Source organism: Peromyscus leucopus, chromosome 13 (assembly GCF_004664715.2).
Source record: "Peromyscus leucopus breed LL Stock chromosome 13, UCI_PerLeu_2.1, whole genome shotgun sequence".
Lineage (NCBI taxonomy): Eukaryota > Metazoa > Chordata > Mammalia > Rodentia > Cricetidae > Peromyscus > Peromyscus leucopus.
Genome location: NC_051074.1, coordinates 24,740,344 through 24,765,571, shown reverse-complemented (window position 1 = coordinate 24,765,571; position 25,228 = coordinate 24,740,344). Strand labels below are relative to the sequence as shown.

The following is a 25,228-nucleotide window of genomic DNA, read 5'->3' as shown; positions in this document are numbered from 1 at the left end:
TTTACAGAAGTGATCGGCTGAACTTTCACTTAGGGAAAAACACAGCGGAATGTAGCAAAAAGAAATAAAGAACATGAGTGCACTCGTCTCTATGACTTTAGAATAAATAAGCCTTGTTCTCAGAGAAAATAGTTTAAAAAAGAAAAGAAGGGGGAAAGCCTCCTTCCATCAAGAATAAGAAGGAACACACATGCTCTCAACTACTCAGAGTTGTAAACAGTGTGGGTGTGAACAAGCAGAAAGAACAACCAGACCCTGTGAAGTGTCAACAGAGGAGTGGGTGTGCAGTAGGTAATAAAAACGCAAGACACAGCTACAAAAATAGAGGCCTGCGTGTGCATGCGGAGGAACCATGCAACGAAGAGGAGGCTGAGCTGCAGTTGTGTGCTGAGCCATCGAAATCCAAACAGCTATGTAACAAAAATGAAATGTCCTCCACATGTTCTAAGCCACTGGTATGAAAATAGGACAGATCTATAGTCCAGCATGCCACACACATATGACAGTGTGTCTACTTAGCCCAGTTCTTCCACTGAACATACGTAACCCTGGAACTTGGGGTGTGAATGGGCCAAGGTGTTCTAAGGGTTCTCCACCCATGTGATAAATCCCAGAAAGAGTGTGATTCTGAAGTTTGAGACAAGGAATAGACTCTTCTGTCAATCACAGATGATAAAGTGGGGTCTCATGGCCTAAAGTGGGGTTTGGAAAACACTTGGTTACCACTTTTCTCTAGAACGGTGGTTCTCAACCTTCCTAATTCTGTGACCCTTTAATACAGTTCTTCATTTTGTCATGACTCCCAACCATAAAATTATTTTCCTTACTACCTTATAACTATAATTTTGTTGCTATTATGAGTCTGAGTCATAATATATTCATATGTTCATATGTATATACATATATACATATATGTATATATATACACATATATATGCAACCCCCCTGGAAGGGTTGTTCGACACGACCCCAAGTTAAGAAACTCTGCTCTAGAACCTCCTTCAGCTCAGTATTTGTCTGACTCCCAGTGACACACTTACGTTTGTTCTTTTCTGTGTTTGTAATCCCTAGCAGGGAGGATGGAGTACTCTGAAGAAAAGATATTATTTAGATTGCTTGCTTGAGTTAAAAAAAAAAAAGAGTCAAATAAGGTTGTATCTGAGGCTTCTCAGAAAACAACTACAGAAATAAAAAATGAAAAGTGCTACAGAAAACTGTAAATTTATATTTAGGAAAGTTAACGTGTTGCCGCCGCCGCCGCTGAGTTAGGTTAGAAAGTAAAGAGAGTCAGAACTCATATCCCAGGCATGTGTGAATTAAAGATGACAGACAAGTAACTAATCCAAGGGCACCGTTTAATGTGGCTCCAGGGGTATGAATTCTCAGCTCGAGCCAAAAACTTCACTAATGAAATGAGTCCAGAGAACAAAAATGTTTGCAAGAGAAAAGGGAATTTTTTAGGACTATACATTTGAGATGTACTTTCTGTTGCTTACGGACATTCTGTACATTCAGAAAAGAGACCTATTCAAATAGTTTGATGGAGGAACAAGTTAACTCTGTGAGGTACTAAATACGACATTATCCAGAAGAATTACCTTGGTGAAATGTAGGGAACTAATTCTAGTAGTAAATTCATTCTATTAGAATTCCATATGGTGACTTTCCGGTTCAAGGTTTCAAAGTTTCTTACCTGGACTGACTGTTTATCTTTTCACATTTTCCATTGAAATTCAAATCACGGAGGTTTTCTGATTTGGAATGTGAAGACTCTGATTCCAGATTTGTCCTTGTTTGGTCTCTCAGGCGGTCCTGAAGTGTCGCTTCCCTCTTCAAGTTCATGTCTGAGTATGGGCATCCGAAAGCACTAGTTTGTGTAAAAAGGAAAGCATAGCTGTTAGTTTATCATGATAAACCAGGGCACAATGTCGTCAGAATAGACATATATCTAACATTTAAAAATGAGAGACCTTCTTCTTTCGAGTGGACAAACTCTGAATGTACAGATTGTACATCAGCAACAGAAAATACATCTCAAATGTATAGTCCTCCCACATTACCTTTTGAGGAAGAAAGTCTCTAGTTGGAGGCCATTCAGCAAACTATCATAGACACATTCATTAGCACATGCAGCATTTATAATTTTGGGAACCTGCAAACCGAAGACTAGCCTCCAGATGTGCCTCCAGGCAACAGTGAGGAGGATGCCAAATACCGGTTCCCTCAGGCTGTGCTCTCTAGTAGACAAGCCCTTTTGACCTACTTGTTCCATCAGTGCTGAAGGTAGCTACCTCAGCCCCTCCCAGAAATCATCAGGCTTTGGGAGCTTAACAGTCATGTGTACAGAAACACTATGGCTGCTTTTCTCTGCTCAAGCTTCCTATTCTTGTTTGGTGCTGAGTGTCATATGGGAGTATATAGCAGGTGACAGCTAGTGTTTGACAAGTTGACCCACCAGATATATAACTTCCTGTTGGGGAGCCTCACCTGGCAAGGTCGTAGGGTCACTGGCTATGGAAACTGGTTGTTTTCTGTCTGTAATTTTCTCATGTGACACCACTATACCTCCCTAAAAAGAACAGCTATGGGGTTCCTTCCACAACCCATTGGTAGTATGTTTTACATCTTCAGGCACACATTTATCTGTGGATGGTCAGGATGATGATTTCTGCTTAAGCTGTATAATTCTGAGGTATAGAAATAATATTAGAATATTGTTCTTTACTGACGCAGGAAAGTAACAGTATTCTCGGTCACAAAGACAGTTAATTTTAGACTTCAGAACAAATTCAAAACAGACTAAGCTGCCCCTGCAGAAAATACATAAAGACAAGACCCCAGGTGTTGTTTGTTGATGATTCAAGGTCAAAACTGAAACAACTTTGATATACATAACTCCCTGTAATAATTTTCTTTCTACATGTACCCTGATGACTCAAGGTTCAGCCTGCTACCATTATTTTAAGTCCAGAATTTCAATGTCATTCTCTGTCTGGGAAAGGGCTACATGCTTGGCCATGCATGATTGGCTGGTCAGCATGACTGGCTGATCAGTGCAACCTTCCTAGTCTAAGAAAAACTGTGTGATTCGTCATGTGTTATGAGATTGAGTCGGACCCCTGACAATGTAACACATAATTAATTGTCCAGAGTTTGGCTATGGGAGGAGCAGAGGCAATGTAGAGAAGGAAGCTATGGAGAACGTAAGTGAAGTGTATGTGTGCTGAGTGAGAGATGAAGAAGAAGAAGCGTTAGAGAAGGTGAGAGAAATGTGAGAAAATGAATGAATGAGTGAATGAGCAAAGAGTGAATGAATGATGTAGAAGTACGAGAGAAAGCTGTGTGAAAGAGCTGCTGCTACGTATGGAAACTGTGTTAAGAGCTGTATGAGAGTGTGAAGGAACTGTGTAAAGTGTTATATGGTGAAGTAAAAGAGAGTGTTACCATCAGAAAGTGTGTGTGTTTCCTTATTTTCCCATCAGGTAGAAACAGTCTGGCCCTTGGATAGATAAGAATTTTTCCTAAGCCCTCTCTACTCTGAGGTGTTCTTTGTGCTACCCTGGAGCAGATCTGGGAGCTATTCTGTGATAGTTCAGGATGATTGCATTCCTAGGTGGCTAAGTAGACCATAGCCCAAGTGGCCTGGGGTTCTTCTTGCTCCTTATCATTGTCAAATGGAATCCTGAACTGAGCATGTTGGCTTTGGTCGAGGGGTCAGCTAGAGCACATGATCCATCTAATCAGGCTCTTCCACATGTCTGTGTTCATGGTCCTTCCTCAAAAAAAAAAAAAAAAAAACCTTCAAACATTTGCTGTTGATAGCTGCAGAGTAGCTAGTACCAGGGTGGTACAAGTGAGGATGCCACAGATTGCCTAGATGCTCTGTGAGGAAAGGTGCTTCCTGTCTCAGGCTCAGAGTCTCCCACAGTGGAGTGGTGGAGTGAGGGAGAAGCAAGCCAACTCAGAAGAGTTTCCATGGAGAAACACACATGCGCGTGTGCGCGCATACACACACACACACACACACACACACACACACACACACACACGCTGTAAGACAGACATTTCCACAGTTTCATATCAAGATCCATTAGACAGTGGCTTCTATTATCACCACATTGTTAGAAGAAGCGACATCTAGAGGAGTATATGGCCAAATATGTCAATGTAGAGACAGTTGGCTTTTTCAGGAATGCACTTCCTCTTTACTATATGTCTGCTTATATTGTACAGAAGAAATTCTTCATGAACACATGAAAGTTGCATCATGGACCAAAGCCAACTTCCCTCTGTCTATCGTAGAATGAGTTTTCCAGAAGGGTCTGTAAGCATGTGCACTCCAGAAGGGCTTTAGTGGCAAGTTCTATCTAGAGTTGGTCTCTAGAATTGGAGTGGAGTAGCCAGGGCCCAAGCCTGGCCCAATGTAACAAGAGAGAACTATGTCAGTATCACAGTATCATGGTTGACCAACAACCTCTGCCACAGATAGGAATGCCCTTTTTGTGGGTATTGTTAAATTACACAAATTAGTGCTGGTCTATTGGCCTATACATCTTTCAGTTATTGATTATAGTAATATACTATACATAATAATGTAGCGAATCCCCTAAATGAGTAATTAATTGCTAGGGGTTAAGCACAGTAGAGAACACAAATCTGGTAAAGAAGTTAAGACACTCATACCAATAAACAAAATTCATAATAAAAACAAGAAGTCTGTTGGGTGTGTACCATAGGCCATCACAGTAGTGGGTGTTCCACATACATCATTTTCACAGTGCAACAGGTTCACATCACATGAGCAATGTGCCCACTCTCTACACTTTCTTGGGAAGTCCCCTGGTTACCAAATTATTAGTCCCAAAGGTGGGCAGAGGTGGAAAAAAAATCTCATAAAGGCATATTGAGAAACCCCTGGCATAGATCAGACAGTATCAGGCATGAACAGGAAATCAGATGGGTAGGGAAGTGGGGAAGGATCTGGAAGGAGTTAGGGGTGGGATAGAGTATAGTTTAAAAAAATACTGTATAAAATGCTCAAAGGATTTTTAAAAATCATGACATTATTTTTGTGCAGAGACATAGGAGGTGTGGATACACACAGTGTTAGGTCAGGGACCTGCCCAATAGCTGGGAAAACATGGTGAGTGGCCTGAGATGAAACACTATTTACAGCAGTGTAGAGCAGGTTATGTCTGTTAGGCTGCACTGTTGGAGATCTAAGAAAGCACCTTCTGCAGAGAAAGGCTAGAAAATTTTACACTAACAAGAGAGACTGAGAAGTCTTTTTCTACACACAGCTGCTACTTGGAATCATTAACACCCATCTGACACAGACTACCAATTTGAAGCTTTAATGATCAAGGCCATAAATTGATTTAATTTTTAACCTCCTGTAATAACTTCAGGTGACTCTTGTTACCTGTTGTTGCCCCCACCCCAACCCTACCTCTCTGGCTTATTGGTCTGACATGGAGAGACAGCGAACACAGAGCTTTCTTGTTCAGTACTTTCTTGTACTGGAAGAAATTTGTTGTCCTGGAACCCCCTTCACTATTCAGTGCCTGGCGTCATTCAGCATTTGCCTATGTGCTGACAGCATTCTCATCCTCTTTGACTCCATGGCCACTAGGAATTCAAAACCAAACGGAATCCCTGGAGCATGGCTAGAATGAAGTAGTTTCTGATTCAGCCAGGCAAGGCATGTGAGGACCTGGATCCCGATGATAGACTGTGAGGTTCCCAAGAATATATTCAATGACAAAAACATACTTTGCAGAAGAGCCTGGTGAAGAATTTAAGGTACTGATGGAAGGTGAAAAGAAAGCACAAAAGAAGTGTGAAGATGGAGCTCTCGGATCTAATTGTCTGCAGCACTTCGAGCCTCAGAAGCAAGGTTACGAATATGCTGGGAGCCTGGGTCTGTATTGTGACACTGATAGCCTGCATTCTCAGCAGAAAACAGTTCATATAGAAGAGATGGCATGCTGACGGTGGCCTCCCGTCTCACAAGCCCAAGCCGCTGCCCTATAGGCATGCAAGTGTGTAAGAGCACACGTGGTTCTGTAGCCTAGTCACATGGAAAAAAATCAGTCCTTGAAGACGTATCAACCCCTTGAAATCTAACTCTGCATCTTTAGATTTAGCTAACTATTGGGGAAATATTGCTCTAAAGGGAATAAAAATAGAAATAAAATAGAACAGAAATAAAAATAGCCAGTATAGAAAATTTCTGTGCTGGCTAGCTTGAAGTCAACTTGACACAAGCTGGAGTCATTTGAGAAGATCTCAATTGAAAAAAAAAAAAACAGTGCCCCCACCAGATTGGCCTACAGGCAAGCTTAATATGCATTTTCTACATTACTGATTGATGTGGTGTGTGGGCAGGGAAGCCTATTGTGGGTGGTGGCACCCCTGAGTAGGTGGTCCTGGGGCAGATAAAAATTAGGCTGGGCAAATCTTGGGGTGCAAGCCAGTAAGCTGCACCCTTCCATGGCCTCCGCATCAGCTCCTGCCTCCAGGTTCCTGCCCTGTTTGAGTTCCGACCTGACTTCCTTCAGGGATGGACTGTGCTGGGGAACTGTAAGCTGAATAAACCCTTTCCTCCCCACGTTGCTTTTGGTCATGATGTTTTAATCGCAGCAATAGAAACCCTCAGTGGCCTGTGTTGAAATTGCATTGAGTTAAGCCTCCAGTATTCAGGGTCTAACAGCACTGTCTGAATGATGGAGAAGTATAATAAGATCCCAGGTCACTGTGGGTGGGGACAGAGAGCAGACTGGCTGGCTGAGGAGACTCACAGGCAGCAGGAATGTTGCCTCTTCTGATGGAGCTGACCACATCGTGCTCCTCCTTAATTCACAGAGGAACTGTTGTTTGCAGGGAAGGGAAGAGACATCGTGATCTATTAGGCTGGCCCACAGGAAACTGAAACGTGGACATCGGGAGTTTCATACGGCTCACTCAAATCCTTCATAAAACACTGTCAGTGCCAGACTCTTTAATAGTCAAGCCAATGAATAGGGGGAGTAAGCTAAGCAAGCATAAAGCTGAAAGACAGTTGAAGCAAGCAAGGGAGTTTATTCTTTTGACAGATCCCTTTTACCTCGCCATGAAAGGAAACAGTCGCAAACACCATTAGTGACTCACAATGCCAACACTATGAGGTATTAATGATTACAATAAAATGTGGTGGATTTGTGTTGAGAATATGCAAGACTAGATTTTAGCATCTGGAGGTAAATGGAAACACAAACCACTCAAGTCTTCAGAGCAGCACTCTGAAGGCAGCTAGCTCTGCCTCTGCGTCTCAATGAGGTCAGTGTGTGGGAGGAAGCGACTCAGGCAGCGGATGCCGAATCCCTGCATTTTGGTGTCTGGCCAGAAGACCCCTCTGCTCCTCTGTCCTCCTTCCTGTCTCATCAGGGACATCTCATCCCGAGGGCTGCTGTGGTTTCCCTGTTCCCAGGTCCCACCCTGATGACAGGAGGCCAGAGGCGATTCGCCAAGCCCCATCCTCAGATTTTACAGGCACAAGGTCCAGCAGCAGCAACAGCAGCACGTTCTGGCACCCTGGAATCTGTGTGCTTCTTCTGTTCTGAAGCCTCATCAGTCTAGTAGGACTTGGTTCCCCTACATCAGCACCAGCGTCGGTCTTTATTTGAACATGTCCAGCCACCGCCATAACTAGAGTCTGGGTGCTCCGGTGTGGCACACTGTGGTCCAGCTTTCCTTGCAATCTCGCCCCAGGACTCAGTCCTTATCCCCTAACCTCAAGCCAAGAAGCACAGATTCACTTCCCATATGCCACCTTGCCTATCTTTCTAACCCAGAATTACATCCTATTGTGTCCTTTGCCTCCTAACTGAGATCCTGACTAGCATCTCGGACTCTTGCCCTCTGGCTTCGGTTTGTCGACTGTGGACTCCGCTGACTGCTCAGAGACCTCAGGTTCTGAGAACCAAGAATTATCACTGTGTATCAGCGACATTTGAGCAATCGTGATTTCATCTTCACTGCCTAGTGAATTTGGTTCCTATTTCTGACAGTGTCACTCCGCTAAAGATAATGAGCCATGCCCTGTCAAGTCCTGGAGATCGGGGGTTGGGACCCTAGGAGCCATAAATAAGTTGTCACAACTTACCTCCCATGTGGAGTGCAGCAATTGCTTCAGGATGGCCAGGAAGGGCTGAGGCGCCAGGCTCCTAGGCCAACCTCCCCCTCCCCTTAGCAACCTCTCAGCATCAAGTTCCAGCTCCTTCCCAAATATTTATTTTGCTTTTTATAACAGCATGGAAAGGAAATGGGAGCAGTATAGACAGCAAATGGTGAACATGACACAGCCCCTGAGTGCCGCCCTTCAAAGCCTAAATAACAACCCAGGCAGTCAGCAGAATTGCACAAGTGTCAGGTCATTGACAACCTTTCCTCTCATCCTCAGAAGTGGAGTGGCCTGAAATTGGCAAGTGGCTCCCATGAGGGAGGGAGATGCAGGAATGGTCCCATCCAGCCTAGGAATCAGGCATGCAGCTGCATTTCAAAGCATTCTGCTCCAAATGCAAGGAACCCACCTCTGCTTGATATTTCAGTGAAGCACTTTGTTTACCAAATGATATCATTCTTTTTTCTCTTAGAGGGAGATAACAGGGAAGAATCACACCCTAGCTGGGAGGTTTGATTTTACAGGCACTATGTAGAGGCACCCTCACTTGACACCTTTTATGGATTGGAAGGTATGAGGGCCTGGGCTTTTGCCACTGGGAAGCTGCCCCTATCAGATCACAAAATGGGTCTCTGAGAATTGGCAGAGAAAGGGGATCTCCAACAGAGATTAGAAGGGAGGAGGTAATTGGAGCCTGAGCTATCATTTGTCCTGGAGATGAGCCTCACCTGACAGTGGGCACTGGCTGAGTTCACTAGCAGCTGTATGGATGATGTAATGAAGTAACACTATCCTCTGATGCTACTTCCCAATGTGTTCTCCTTGCTTTTAAATTAGAAACAGTTACCTCTCTCCAGAATGTACTGCCTTTAATATAAGTAGCCTAATCTTACCGGTGTTATAAGGCTGGTAAGTAAACATCCTTGTTCTCCCTTAAGAATATATTGACTTCTTAGAAAAATGGCGCCAAAGATAGGGTATGTATTGAAATACAAATCACTGAAACTATGTTATAGATATACAAGTCTCCATAAAACTTTTAAAAGCTAACATATGATCTTAATTGCTGCTGATTTTACTTTTAGGAAGACTGGGAGTTGGTACAAATGATACATATTTGACTGTAGACTAGGAAGCATCATCACCTGATTTTAAACACTGAAAATGTGGCATAATCTCACACATCAAAATAGAAAAACACCTCTCTCTCTCTCTCTCTCTCTCTCTCTCTCTCTCTCTCTCTCTCACACACACACACACACACACACACACACACACACTCAGACACACACACACAGACACACACACATTATACACATGTATATATATAAATCTGTGAATATATATGTGTTCAATTAAACCAATATGTATATTTTAAAGGTACCTTGACTTCAAAATTTGGATTTAAGGATATGTTGCTTTGGAAGAGAGGTTCTGCTTTTGTTTCCACAGAAAGCCAGAGGCTGTGGATTTGTTCCAGATTAAGATACATGAGGTTTCACCAGCCAAGACCCCTAAAAAGTCTCCGATGACACCATGGCCCAGATGATCCAACATCCAGAGTGGTTTCAAGGCAACTGGCTCACACAATACAGCCTCACGGACTACCCCATAGGCCTAAAATTTTCTTTGCGTCCCCATAAGATACAGCGCCCCCTCCAGCAGGAAGTAGTAAGAGATGCTACGCCCAAATTCCCAAATATACCAAGCTGGCTTTAGAGGTGGAATTGGCTCACTCCCCCTCTAAACCTAGACATATTGCTTAAAAAAAAAATGGTTAAGAGATTCTTGTGTCCCAAATCAGAAGAGCCCTCTGGTGTGGGACAGAGAAAAAAACAATATTTTTATTTAAAACAGGTTGATTATAAATGTGATCTCTTTCTAAAAAAGAAAAGGGGATATGATATAGATATATAAGAGGATATAGAGATGATAAGATAAAAGGGTAGATTAATGAACCTACTTTTAAAGAACAACTTGTTTAAAATGTTTTACATTTGGTATAGATTTTAGTTTATGTTTAAAATGTTTTACATTGGTATAAATTTTAGTTTATTGATACAAACTTGAAGTTAATTTTGTTATACTATATATATTTCTATTCTTGTTTGAAGTATTATGTTTATGTAACTCATTTAAAATTGTAATGGATAATTAAAAATAGATTAATAATTAGTCATTTATGATAATCATATTTGTAGCCATGTTAGTTAAGTCTTCTAGGTATACATAGATATATTTCAGATAGATAGGTAATCTTCAAACACTTCATAGACCTAGGGAATATGGCATTTAAATAACTTAAAATTCTGTTGACGTGAGACACAATTGCTCCTGGCTGTACCAATTGATCCCGAGAGAATGTTGGACTTCTAAGACATTTCCATTTGGAAGTTTGTCTTTTTGGCACAAAATGGCCTACTGGGCAAAGAACTGCCCTTGCCTTGATGGCTGACAGTACAAATGCAATGCTGTCCTTTCTGGACAAGCAGGACACAAGGAAAGCGACCACTGTACTCTGCCAAGACAGGGTAAGATGGTCTCTCAGAATTCCTGCTTCTAAAAATGGTCTGTCAGATACTCTAGGCCTGTAGCCAATTTAAATGCACCAACAATGCTGAGAAACATTAGGTGACTGTCCAGGCTGCCAGCTGTCTTGGTCTACTTTTGCAAGATTCCTGAAAGTTGCTTACATCCATCTACCATTTCTCAGGTACCATTATGTTCCTTCTCAGGTCTTTGATATGGTTGAAAACTAGATAGTTGTAATTTCCTCAGTTATGATAAAAGATAAGTTAGATATAAAACCTTAAACTCACAAATATAAGATAGATAGGACATCTTCTTTAATATTGTAACTATAATTCTTGCTCGGTAATTGTTTTGTTATATGTAATTTTACCATGTTAAAACCTTCCTTTTTAAAAAAAGAAAAAAAGGGGAAGTGCTGTGGATATTGCTCTATATAAAACACTGATGGCCAGTGACCAGGCAGGAAGTAGGTTGCCAGGCATGAAGTAGGTGGGACAAGGAGAGAGGAGAATTCTGGGAAGCGGAAGGTGGAGGAGGGAGACACTGCAGCCACTGCCAGGACAAGAGCATGTAAAGACTCTGGTAAGCCACCAGCCATGTGGCAAGGTATAGATTTATAAAAATGGGTTAATTTAAGATAAAAGAACAGTTAGCAAGAAGCCTGCCACGGCCATACAGTTTATAAGTGATATAAGCGTCTAAGTGATTATTTTATAAGTGGACTGCGGGACTGCGGAGCTTGGGGAACCTGGAGAGAAGTTCTCCAGCAACAGATTTATATATTATTTGATATCTATCTATTTGGAGTATCAAATTTGTCAGTTTTCTTTAAATTCAATAGCTTTAAAATAGTTCCCAAAACAATACAGCCAACTCTCATCCATTACACAGCTGTTATTTCAAACATCAGATAATTTCCTGCACACACAGCAAAAAAATTATGACCATTATAAAAGTTCTATTACTGGAGTTCAAAAGAAATCTAAATACTTACAGAACTTAAAGAGTTGAATGTAAGGCTCTTGGTTCTTAAAATTTCCTGTACAATCCTCCAAGATCTTATAAACTCATGAAAATGGCCAATTAGGAAGCTACATGAGAGTTACAAATTGAATTAAGCATTATAATTGGTCCAACAGGGTGACCAAAGGCATGGGCCAAAGCATTAGAGAAACAATATTAAAATTACTCACCGTTAAACTTTCCACAAGTTCCTCTACCTTTTTGCTTTTTATTTTCACATCTATAAAATGATCATAGTAGCCAGGGCTTATTTGAAAAAAATGTATGAGTTAAGTCTTTGTAATTTTAAGTAGAAATCAAACAGTCAAGAGTTTTCAATTTTAAGATTTTGTTCTAAAGCTAAAGTACTGTAGAGTTATCTACCACATTGTATAGCTGTTTTGGAAGTTCTCAGAACTTTAGGAGATAGACCCTACCTAGAAGAGGGTCACTGGGAGCATCATGGTCCTGGGAAGCCACACCTTACCCCAAACACCTCTAGCCTTCACTTCCTCTGGCAGAGTCTATCTGCAACGTGAAGTGTTACATGTTCTGCCATTCATTCTGAAGATCTGCACCACTATAAGCCTAGATTTGACAAAGCCAAGGAATACAGACTGAAAACTCCAGAACTATGAGGCAAACAAATCTCTACTTGTACATTGCTTTGTCGATTATTTGGTCAACATGAAGTAGTTACTGTATTGTTGAGACCCATTTGGACACTTCTTTTGTCTTCTATTTCCCCAGTAAGAATTCTGGCTATCCATAGGCCTCCTCTGACACCACCCCACATAGATGAAGACAGACAGCTGGATTGGAAACTAACCCATGGGTTCCCATTTGATCTCTGCCGACATCTTGTATATAAAGATGAATTAATGTCACCAGGAATGGAAGACAACATCGGCCCCTGTATTAGTTACATTTTTCATTACTTTGACCAGAACACCTGACAAAGTCACTTAAAGGAGGATTATTTTAACTCATGGATCCAAAGAGTTCAGTCCATCATGGGTAGCTCCATCATTTCCAAGTCTTTGGAGAGGCATAGCATCATGGTGACAGGGTATGTGGAGGAGCAGAATTCCCCTAATGTTATTTTTAACATTGAGGAAATTTATTGAGGATGCCTCCTGGACTGTGACCCTCTCTGTATTTTTTTTTTTCAAAAGTAAGAAGTCACTCCACTAAAGCACTCTGGGAATACTGAAATAGCAAGAGGCTTTTGGGACAGACTGGAGTGAGTTTCATTCCTGCTTCTACCCAAGTCTTCTAGTACATGGTTTGCTCGTATGTAACATGAAGACTAGATTCCAGAGCATGGTGTCAATCTACATAGAGAGTTCAGCACAGAATATATTGCATACGTGCCTCCAATAAATGAAATTTCTTTCCAGCTGTAACTCACCCTACTATAATTGCTGCTGACAAGAGGAATTCAGTTTTTACAGTGCATCTGAGAAAGACAGGGCCATTCTTCCTGTCCTTCCCACGGCTCCCTTGTGATGTCTAACCCGGGTTGTCAACTTGACATACTTGAGAGGGGGTCTCAACGAAAGCATTGCTTCAACCAGATCAGCTGGTGCTCATGTCTGTGACATTTTTTTCTGACTACTAATTGATGTAAGAGTTGCCAGCCCACTGCAGGTGGTGTCATCCCTGGGCAAATGTTCTTGGGCTATGTAAGAATGCTGGATGGGCATGAGACAGGGCAGGTAAACTAGAAAGCCACATTCCTCCAAGACCTTTGCTTCAGTTCCTGCCTCCTGGTTTCTTCCTTGAGTCCCTGCCCTGACTTTCTTCAGTGACAGTGTGTGACCTTGGGGTTGTAAGATGAAAATAAGTCTTCCCCCATCAAGTTGCTTTTAGTCATGCTGTTCATCACTGCAACAAAAAGTCACTAAGACAGCACTCTTAGACCCAAGCAGCAACATTTTCACACTGCATTCAATGACCCCTGGAGCACACCTCCTTACCAGCCATTTGCATCTTCATTACCCTCAAAACCAAGCTCTAGTCACTTCAAAATGATCTCTGCTCTCCAAACTTGACAGCCTTTCCAACTTTCATGAGTGTGAGTGTCACTATGCTGTTGCTGGAACTACTGATCTTCTTCAATGGAATAACTTTTCTGCAAATCAGAAGCCATAGGTGTGAACTCATTAACTCCAAGCAGTCTACCACTCAGCACCTCAGTACACATAGCATAGACTTGGGATGGGACACTTTACATATTTACTCCTATCCCTCGACTAATGAGAGGCATTATCCCAACACAATGCTGAAGAATGAGAATCTACTGTCTCAACAGCAAGAACATGTCCTCTCTCTCATCTCAGTCTCTTCATCAGTGTCTCCAAACTCAGCCCATGTTTGTTACCCTCTTTGCAATTCCTCTGTCTAGCCCAGTGGCTCTCAACCTTCCTAATGCTGCAACCCTTGAATACAGTTCCTCAGGTTGTGATGACCCATGACCGTAACATTATTTTCGTTGCTACCTCATAACTGTAATTTTGCTACTTTTATGAATCATAGGGTAAACATCTGTGTTTTCCAATGGTCTTAGATGACCCCTATGAAAAGGTCAGGTGTCGTGCCCCACAGGTTGAGATCTGCTGATCTAGCCGTTCTAGATAGCTGCCTCCAAGGAATGATCTCTGTCATTTAGGAATGGTGAACCTTTTTCACTTTCTGGCATCTGTATTGACCCTGATGAAACAGCGGAGGCTCATCTGCAGAACTGGAGGACCAGTTGCCCCCTCAGGAAGAGGGTTTCCTGTCACAATTCAGCTCAATGAGCTCCTGATGTGATTTTTAGAAATATTCATAAGTTTGAAACCCATAAAGGCTATAGTGCAAGCAAGAAAATGAACTTTTAAGCTGGTGTACACAGAAAGAGAAGGACGTTAAGTTCAGTCTCTATTTACTTCTTTTTCATGGTCGCTTGGAGCTTAGTCATTTCATTAATGTCTGTTCTAATATCAAAGAGTCAAACTCAAGACGCAGCATTTAATTGCTTTAGGAGATACACTTTAATTGAGCTTGTACCAAACTGTTTTCTGAGTTCTGTTGTAGGTAATATGTTCAGTAAACCAGACAGGGAAGAAATACACCTACAGTGAAGAGTGGCATGTGTGGAGAGGGGGAATGGAGAGGGAGATGCAGAGCAGATATTCCTTTAGAGTATCAGGGTATGGTTTACTAGAAACTTCTAAGGTGTAAATTGGTCTTAAGGAGTGAGATGGTATACTAAATACCCACACTAATGGCCTTTGGAGAATTTACGCTGCAATCAGCTTAATGTACTGAATAAGCAATTTGTGTAATTTATTCAGGGAGATGATCTGATAAATAAAATCTGTGGTTTAAAAATATTCTACCAGAACCCCAGCTACATAGCAAACATTAAGCAGGAAATTAAACAAATGAAGTGATTAGCATGTTACATTATTAATTCAATCAAAGCAATTATGGCAATAATTTTGCATTTCTGTTATTATAAGGAACATATTTGTTGTAATATACAAGTTGGTTTTGTCCTTCTAATCATAGTATTTTAGTTAAGAGGTGTGATCATATCAAAGCAATTTTTTATAGTTCAATTTGCAAATAAAGTTTTATTGGACTACCCTGGCTTCAAATACATTGTTTCTTTCAAAAATATTTTTGAAAAAAATATTTCCTCCTTTTCATTTTTTTGTTTAAATTATATTATGAACATGAGAATTTAAAGATAGACTATCACCTGGAGGAGAAACTGTGTTTCTGGAACAGTAGTTCAAAAAGAACAGAAAGAACTTGGTAATTATCTAGCTCAAAAATGCTTCAGGCATGATTTTTAAAAAATTATCTGTAAATTAAATGTATACATTTTTGCAATGGAGCCTAATGAAATAATCCCATCTGTTGTAAGACTTTAAATTCAACATGATCAAATTTAAATTAAATTGTTACTATTAGGAATGCATGAGGGTGTTTTCATTTCAGTAATATATACCTCACCTGTGGGCTAAATGATACTATTCACAATTATCTTGGCAAACCTATGTACTAAGACTAGGTATACTATTTGGGTGCCGAAGAAAAGAAAAAAGAAACCAACTCATCCTTCACTTGCCTAAGATAAGTGTCCCCAGAGACTCACAAACTCAAGAGGGTTTGTGGAGGTCCTGCTGACTTGCTTCCCCATCAGCTTCACAAGCCATTGGCTGCAAGCCTTGTGGAACTACCAAAAGCTTACACTGGGATCTTCACTTTAGAGCTCAAACATCCTATAGACTGACCACCACCCACAATCAAAACATATTACTCCACTTGTTGTCCTCCCACACACACTTGCATCTGAAACTTCTATAACCTTTTAAAAATTTTAATTCTTTTTAAAATTCTATCACTTTCAAATGAAGGAGAGCCTGACAAATGGGGCAGGATGGATGAACGTGGAGAACAGAAGGCTAAGAGAAAGAAGCCAATTGCTCAAGAGGAGAAACTGCATGAGGCCTCCTCCGTGTGGTATAAGCAGAGAGCTGAATGGTGATTGGCAGTAACTGGCGGAAGAGGAAACAGAAAAGCTGCTTCTCAATAGGATAAATCCTCAATTACATAAGAGAGTGATTTCTATCTATCTAGTATGCCTCTAGTAAACAGCATTATGTCATATGCTTAAAATTTTACCACAAGTAAAATTTTCCTATGAAGGAAAAGTGCATTTGAAAGTTTAATACGTAGAGGCCTATTCCATTTAAAGAATCTGATTGTCGATTACATTGTTTCTAAATTAGTTAACATGCCAAAAGGCAAATGTGTCCTGAAATCTAATATGTATAAAGCAATATTGTCCTTATTAGCAATAAGAGGCTAATTAGAAATCTTTCATTAAATCTTGAAGGGAGATATTTAACAACACCTTTAAGAAAAAAAATACACTCTGTGATAATACATAGTTGGCTTATCAATATAAATTCTTATAATGATAAATACCTATTTTTAAGAGAATGTTATCAATATTACTTTTTCTATAATAAACTATTCTAAAATGTTATTTAAATAAACTACTTGCTATTAATCACACATGATTGTGTTTTATAAAGACTATCAATTTATATTAAAGTATGTATTTGTATGTTTTTATTTCTATTAACTTTATAAAATCATTCTTAAAATTAAAGGAAATGATATTAAAATAAAGCTTGATTCATCTAATGTTAAAGAGGTTACACTTCCATAGTATTTCTATGTACCACAACCTCATTGAAGTTCTTTCTAAATTAATTCATCCTGGTTCATTCTCACAATAGCCCCATGTAAGATCTGTCTCTCTTTTCTTCCTTTTATTGAAAATTGAACATTTTTTTCCTCACATAATATATCCCAATTACAGTTTCTTCTCCCTCTATTCTTTCCAGTTCCTTCCCACCTCTCCACCCATCTGGATCCACACCCCATCTGTCTCTCATTAGAAAACAAACAGGCCTCTAAAGGATAATAATAAGCTAAAATATAATAAGATGAAATGAAAACTAACACACTGGAATTGGACAAAACAGATAAACAGAAGGAAAAAAAACCAAGAAAGACAGGAAACAGAGACCCACTCATTCACATACTCAGGAATCCCATAAAGACACTAAACTGGAAGCCATAATATAGGTTTAGTTCAGTGATATAATACTTGCCTTGCATTCCTGAGTTCCTAGGTTCAATACCCAGTACCTCAAGAAAGAAGAAAGGGAGGGAAAAATGACAAGTAGGACATGGTGGTTGACACCTGTAATGCCAGCACTTGGGAAGCTGAGGCAGGGGGATCGCTGTCAGTTTAAGGCTAACCTATGTTACATAGTGAGTTTCAGGCAAGCCTGGGCTACAGGATGGGATTATGTCTCAAAAGAAAAGAAAAAGAAATGGAAAGGAGATCTGTCTTCATTGTCCATTTGGCAGAGGCCAAGCATGAAGCACAGGGGACTTTCATCATTGAAGGCCACATAGTTGGGGAATTATACAGACAGGATGTAAGTGCTGGTACCTTGATGCCAGGGACTGGGTTTTAAGAAATATATCACACTGTTTCCTGGGAAAGACATTTTCCCAGATACACAAGAAAATAAAAATGAAGAAACACCTGCTAGAGTGCTTCCCACATAGTAGGTGCCTTGTTGAATAGTAAGTGATACACCGATGTATTCCTAGATGTCTTGGGTACTGTTTAGAATGAGTAGGATAATTAGGATACTCTTAGGGAACTTCAGCTGTTTCAGGTTTTAAGTTTTTCATTCTCAAATGTGGAGATGCCTCAAGAATAGAACACGTGGTAGAGAGGGGGTGCTTTAGAAACAGACACATTCTCTGTATGGAGCGAAATGCAATGTGAAGAACTGGCCATCTGGATAATTTTTTTTATTGGGAAAAGCCATAATGTATAAGCCACAGGAAAAAAAAAGAGATCAAAAAAGTCTTGGCTTTCTGCCAGAAAAAACGATTTCAAAACTTCCTGACACCATGTTTTAAAATGAGAACTTACACATCTCATATATGCACATACACTGAGGTTGCATCTACAACAGCCAAGTACATTAATTTACCCAACATGACATTAAACGCATTCAGAGTGCTCTAGTTTAGTTGATTCTAGGATCAAGAGACAATAAGGTTTTCAATCACATGTATTGTGGAATGATACCATGTGCATGGCACTGGGCTATGGTATGGAGTAATACAGTATGACAAAGACCAAACATTTTATAGGTCTTTGACTTCCACAGTGAAAAAAGAAATGCATTAGAAATAGTAAAGATGTTACATGTGGCAGCACTCTCCTATAATCTCAGAACTTGGTAGACTGAGGCAAGTGACTCACAAGATTATGGCTAATCTGGACAACATATAGAGAGAGACCAGGCCTCAAGCAAATTAAAAAATAATAAATACTAAAGGATGTATAAATAAATACTATTGTGGTTCATTACTACTATGCATGGTACATTCTATATTCAAGAGTCATAGAATCAATAAAATAGGAAAATACATGTAGTAAACATTTAATAGGGAACAAAGTTCTGTAAGTACATAGCCCACAATATGCATTGTTTAATTGAGCAAAGAAAATGTAGCTGAGGAACAAGGCTCATAAAATTGTTTTTGTGGCTGCTGCTGCTATGTCTTATGTCTGTGCCAAGAAAGACACAAGGTCAGATTCCTGAAACAGAACTGGACTCAAATTGTTTCAAAGGAGAAACTTTGGAAGAGGCTGGAAGTGGTTCTCCAATGGGCCAAGGGGCCAGAAGCAAGCAAAGGCTGAGGTAAGGGACTAAATGTCCAGGTCAGAGTACAACAGACTATGAGTCCTTGACTTGGGAAATTTGAGAAAATGACAACATTCGGGAAGCCTGTCTTGGAAGCCCCAGCTGTGAGAAGAATTGGAAAGGGCACAGCAGGACACAGATGGATGATAGGAAAATCTGGCCAAAAACAGAAGGAAGGGTTGGTTTTGACACACATTCTGGAAAAACAACCGCTGGCACATGGAGTTTACTAACTCTGGAGGTTCTTAAAGAAAACAATGTCATAGAAACCCATTGAGTATAAAGATAAAGGTGGGTAAGGCAGAGAGGCTATCTTGGGCTAAGAATATGTGTTGCTTTTAACACTTTGAAAGACAGGGAAAACAGAATAATTGAACTCACTCTACAGGTGGGCAGAGGTAAAGAAGTGTGGCGTGATGAAGATTGTTGGGGCCACCAGCAGACACCTACAGTTAAAGTAGATGGTACTCGCTCTGCTCCATATTTCAGTCTGCACAGACCAATACCCCTTCACATTTCATGTACTCAATTATTATATCCCAAATATCTTTACCATTTCATTTCTTTAACTCTGTCCAGGTGTCATATTTTGTTGAGCAATGGAATTCATCACTGAGATGCTGCAAGGATTCCAGACATACCACAAGGGAGGGTGTGTGGTGTGAGAGAGTACCCCCATCCTCTGTTTACTCATAATCTCCTCTGGAATTCTGTTCTCTTTTGGTTGGAGTAGGTAGATGCTCAGAACAGGAACATCGCCCATAATCTCAGTCCTAGTTTCTTGTCTATTGCTGTGAAGAGACACCATGACCAAAGAACCTTATATAGGAAAATGTTTAATAGTTAATAGAGGCTTGCTTAGAGTTTCTGAGGGTTAGTCCATGAGCATCATGGTGGGAGGAGAATGGTAGCAGGCAGGCAGGCATGGTGTTGGAGCAGTAGCTAAGAGCTTACTTGTTGAGGTAGCAACCACAAGACAGAAAGCTAACTGGGAATGGTGTGGGGTTTTGAAGCCTCAAAGCCCATTTTAAGTGACACACCTCCTCCAGCAAGACCACACCTCCTAATCCTTCCCAAGCAGCTCCACCAACTAGGGACCAAAGATCATAATATGTGAGCCTATGGGAACCATTCTCAGTTGAACTACCACAGTCTCTAACTGCAGCACAGGTGTGGATTCTTATTTGATGTAAGCACACTGCTTCAGTGTTAGCTAGTACTGTAAGGTGATTGGGAAACTCCCAGGAATACATAAGAATGACCTCAACTAAGACTCTTAGAGGGTGCCTGAACAGGCTTTCTCCTGTAATCAGACTGGGACTACCCTAATTGTTATCATAGAACCTTCATCCAGTAACTGATGAAAGCAGATACAGAGATCCACAGCCAAGCATTTGACTGAGTTCCAGGAGTCCAGTTGAAGAGAGAAAGTATGGATTATATGAGCAAGGGACACCAAGATCACGACGGGAGACCCACAGAGATTGCTGACCTGAGCTTGTGGGAGCTCATGGACTCTAGACTGACAGCAGCTTGGAGCCTGCATGGGACCAACCGAGGCCCTCTGTAGTGGATGACAGTTGTGTGGCTTGGTCTGCTTGTCCTCCTCTAGCAGTGGGACCAGAATCTGTCTCTGGTGCATGGGCTGGCTTTTTTTTTTTTTTTAATCTATTCCCTATGGTGGGATGCCTTGCTCAGCCTTGATGCAGGGAGAAGGAGCTTGGTTCTGCCTCAACTTGATATGCCATACTTTGTTGACTCCCATGGGAGACTTTACCCTTTCTGAGGAGGGGATGGGGATGAAGGTAGAAAGAAGGTAGGGGAGGGATTGAGAGTAAAGGAGGGAGGGAAAACTGTGGTTGGTATGTAAAATAAATTTTAAAAAAATAAATTAAAAATTAAAACAACAACAACAAATAAAATAAAATAAAAACAGCCTTGTGTGGCTGGGGGTAAACTCAAGGAAAGAAGAGGAACTTGTATGTGGCACTTAGGAAAGATCATCAAAAAGATTTTCTTTCATGTTTCATATTGTCAGTTACCATCTTTGGTGGTTTGAATGAGAACAACCCCCACTGACTTATGTTTGAATGCTTGGTCCCCAGGTAGTGGAACTGTTTGGGATGCATGGCCTTGTTGGAGAAGGTGTGTCACTGGGGGTGGACTTTGAGGTTTCAAAAGCCCTTGCCATTTCTAGTTTGCTGTCTGTGTCTTTTCCTGACTCCTACTTGCAAATCAGAATGTAAGCTCTCAGCTCCTGCTCCAGTACCATGTCTCTCCTTGCATGCTGTCATACTCCTCACTATGATGGACATGGACTCACCCTCAGAAACTGTAAGCCCCCAATAAACGCTCTTCTATAAGTTGCCTTGGTCATGGTGTCTTATCACAATAGAACAGTGACTCAGATATCCTTTTTAAAACACTGGTACAAAACCAGCTGCCCTGGATGCCCTCCAGCTGTGGGCTTTGTCGGTAAATCAGTCTGGATAAGCAGGCTATGGAACCTTTCTGCTTATGTAAACTTTACCATCTGAGAAAATAGCAACAGGCCTGCAATAGTTCACCTTATACAGGTCCCTGCATTGCTAGTGTAGATTGGACAGAGTGGGATCTCACAGGCAGGGTCCCTGACTGACAGTCCAGCCTTGGTGACAAGTCACACAGCACAGGGTGGCAGATGCCTGGGCTTCTCTAAGAAAGCCCTTCCTCCTTCTACTGCTCTCCCCATTTGACCCCCCAACTTTCTGCTTTTTCCTGGTATTGAGTCTTTCAAGAAATGTGAGTCCTTATAGATGAGTATTGGGCGAGTTTAAAGCATGGTTGTTGCTTCAGTGGAGGTAAACCAGCATTCTTTTTGGCTCTGAAAATGGTTTCCTGATGACCAGATCACATAGGATCCACTCTGATGAATGGTCACTATCCCTGTAGTCACTGCTGGGTTACTCTGATGCAACATTTGACTCCTGGCAGGAGCCTAGCCCAAGACCCCACCCTGTGGGTGTGGACAGTTGCTGTCTCATTAAGGCAGAGGGTAATCTAAGCTTTCTCTTTGCTTGATTAAACCTCAATTTATTCATCAACCCTGCATCAACTTGATAGTGCACTCTTTATAAAAAAAAAAGTGTTATCTATGGGCTTTCATTTCTACTCTGTATTCTCTGTAAAATTCACTCACTGACTTAGTCCACAAACGTTATTGGGAACTCTGCTACCTTTGGACCAACCCAAGATTTTATTTCTCTTCATTTTAGCTTGCAAATTAGAAAATGGAATTTATATTTAAAGTGAATTATGCCATCTACATTTTAAATTATAGAATTCCTGGTATAGATTGTTAGAAGAAAGGACAGCATTCTGCTTGTTACAAACCACCAATGTTTTTTTTCCATTTCTTTCCACTCTGTGTGGACATATTATGCAAGTGTATCTGTAATGGAAGTAATCCTTGTCACCACCATGGACCCAGGTTTGGATTTCGAGTTTCTGAGACTGTCAACTCCAAAAACCTTAGCCTAAGTGACGTTCCTATGATTGACACAGCAGCTTTCCATGTCCCCTGCCCTTCTGAGAACTTGAACGGGTCCCAAACTCCCCTGTAAACAAACTTATCACTAACACTTAAGAGATGTTTTGGAGTCAGATCTTTACAGAATTCTGTTGAACTTTGCGAATCTCTAGGTTTAACAAAGTTTTGTGTGAAAACATACACAGAATGCACCCAAGTGAAATCCAGAAAACTCAGACACAGCCCTTACAAGCTGTGGTTGCTGGTCAACTCTCTTAAAAATGAGAGATTTTCATTGTTTCTTCAAGCTTTGTGTGGTGTGTGGTACAGTGTGTATATGCACATATATGTCCATAAGTATGTGTGGAACATATGTATATGTGTGTGTGCACACATGTGATAGAGAGGACATGGTTGCTAATATCAATGGATAAGCATCACTATTCAGCCCATGCATTTTCTCTCAGAGAACAGCAAACATTGGTAGTGAGGAGGTGAAGAGGGAAGTACTGGGAAGGTGTGTTTCCAGTCCTTTCATTTCTGTGATGCTCCTGGGCCCCCTTGATGCTGTCAAGCCCATGGGAAACAGTACTCCCATTCATCTCCTGCCTTCTCTTTCCTTTCATCCTTTCTGTATCTCCAACCCTCCCTTCCCTCTATAACTCAGCAATAAACAGAAATCAGACTGCTTGTCAGTGTGTCTGAGAGGCAAGCAGGGAATGGAAGAAGAGGATAATGAAAAGGGAATTGGCTTTGAAAAAAGAAGCTGGAGTGGTTAAAACAGAAAAGAGAGAAATAACACTGAAGAAAATGCTCCAAATTGACTGTGCTGGCATTTGCCTAGCTGAGAATTCATTCAAAACCACTGAATTGTCCTCTTTAAGTGCACGAATTACATGAATTATATAGCAGCAGAGCTGTGTTAATAAATGTGAACTAAGGCTTCACAAAACAAGCACATTATGTTTTTAAACGTGCTAGTCCCTAGGCCAACCTTATACCTGGCCATGCTGTTTTGCTAAAAGCTCCGTTTCAGTCCTCCATATTACTTATGTATTGAAAGTCTAGAGCAGAGGGTCTCTCATTGCCACTGGGGTAGAGAGTCCACAAGAGGAAACCAGAACTGGAGAAAGGAGACACAGGAGACAAGAAAGTGACAGTTACAAGGGTCCTCTGCTCAGTGTCTTTACAGTCTGAGTGACTAAGCATCTGCTCATTTTTGTAGGCCCTTAAGTACATTTATTTATTGATTGACATGTAAAATATATCCATATATATGTACGTTTAACATGCTAATATGATGCTATGAAATAGGTATAGACAGTAAGTGCTTATTCCTTTACTGAACGTGCTTACATTTTACCTTAAGAGTATTTAAAACTACTTTGCTACTTTGCTAGAAACGTTCACCAAAAGTGTTCATTATTAACTGTTACTGCCAGGTTGTGTAGCAGAACTCCTGCAGTTGCTCTTCAAGACTGACTTAATTTTATGTGTGTGATTATTTGTCTATGTGTATGCCTGTGCAGCATGTGTGTGTCTGGTGCCTGCAGGGGCTAGAAGAGGGCATTGGATCCCATGGAAGTTTAGTTACAGATGGTTGTGAGTTACCATGTCAGTGCTGGCAACTGAACCCAGGTCTTCTGCAAGAACAGCCAGCATTCTTTAGCTCAGCACTATCTTGCCAGCCCCTGGATGTTATTTCTTAATTGAAATTGCATACACTTTGGCCAACATGTCCTCGACCCTGTGCCCATGTCTAGCACCTGGGAATCTCCATTCTATAAGCATTCTGAAAACAGCATCCTGGTTATATAAGCTCATGATTTTAGATCTCCCATATAAATGAGATGATGCAGAATTTGTGTCCTAAATTCATTTTAATTGAGAGAAAATGTTCATTTAACAGGTATAGACGCTTACTTCCTTTACAAGGCTAAAACCTAATTTTCTTGAGTTGTGTAGACACACAAGCACACACACACACATACACACACACACACACACACTTATGCACACACACTCATACATCAGAAAGCAACTGAACCAATAAGCTTGGCTCACTATCAAACAGCCCTGTCTGTCTGTCTCTGAACTTGGTGCCACAGATTTTAGACCATCTTTCAAAAGGGAACTGCTCCTATTCTTCACTTACTCAATAACTGTAGTTATGGAAGCAGCTATTATGGGTGAGTGTGTACACCCTCAGCCTGAGATGCAACACAGGCTGTGTGTGCTCTCTGGCTACACAGGCACCCATCCAGATCACACACTGCCTCTCAGCCATGCTCTGCACACAAATCTGCTGGATAATGAAATTCTGGATGACACGTGGTACCCTTGTTCTGAAGTCTCCACTCCACACAGGTTTCCAAACCAACCAAGGTGAGAAAACACTATTTCCCCTCTTGAATTTTGAGCAGTATTTAAAATACAATGAAAAGGTAAGTTAAATTTAAAATCTGGCAAGTATGTGCTACTTACCACTCTGAAGCTGACAGGGGAGACCGTAGCTTGGGTATCACAGATACAGTTATGGAAAAAGAAATTGCTTTCTAGAGAGGAAGTGTCTTCCCGATGGAATTGAAATTTAAATTAATGAGAGGTAATCTTAGAGATTCATGATTGATAAAATAGCTCCTTTTTGGATATTTGTGCATTTAGAAATAATCAAGTTATATAGCAAATTAGGAGGAGAAAGTGTCTCTGCAGTGTCTGGAAATT

The 25,228-nt window shown here is 40.9% G+C and overlaps 1 protein-coding gene across 1 annotated transcript in view; it reads right to left on the bottom strand.

The window, feature by feature from the left end:
* Positions 1–25,228, bottom strand: part of L3mbtl4 (L3MBTL histone methyl-lysine binding protein 4) — a 200,255-nt gene that overhangs the window by 9,991 nt on the left and 165,036 nt on the right. The window contains exon 12 of the mRNA XM_028885131.2: positions 1,694–1,867. Within this exon, the coding sequence (XP_028740964.1) occupies positions 1,694–1,867 (174 nt within the window). The remainder of the gene's footprint in view (positions 1–1,693; positions 1,868–25,228) is intronic.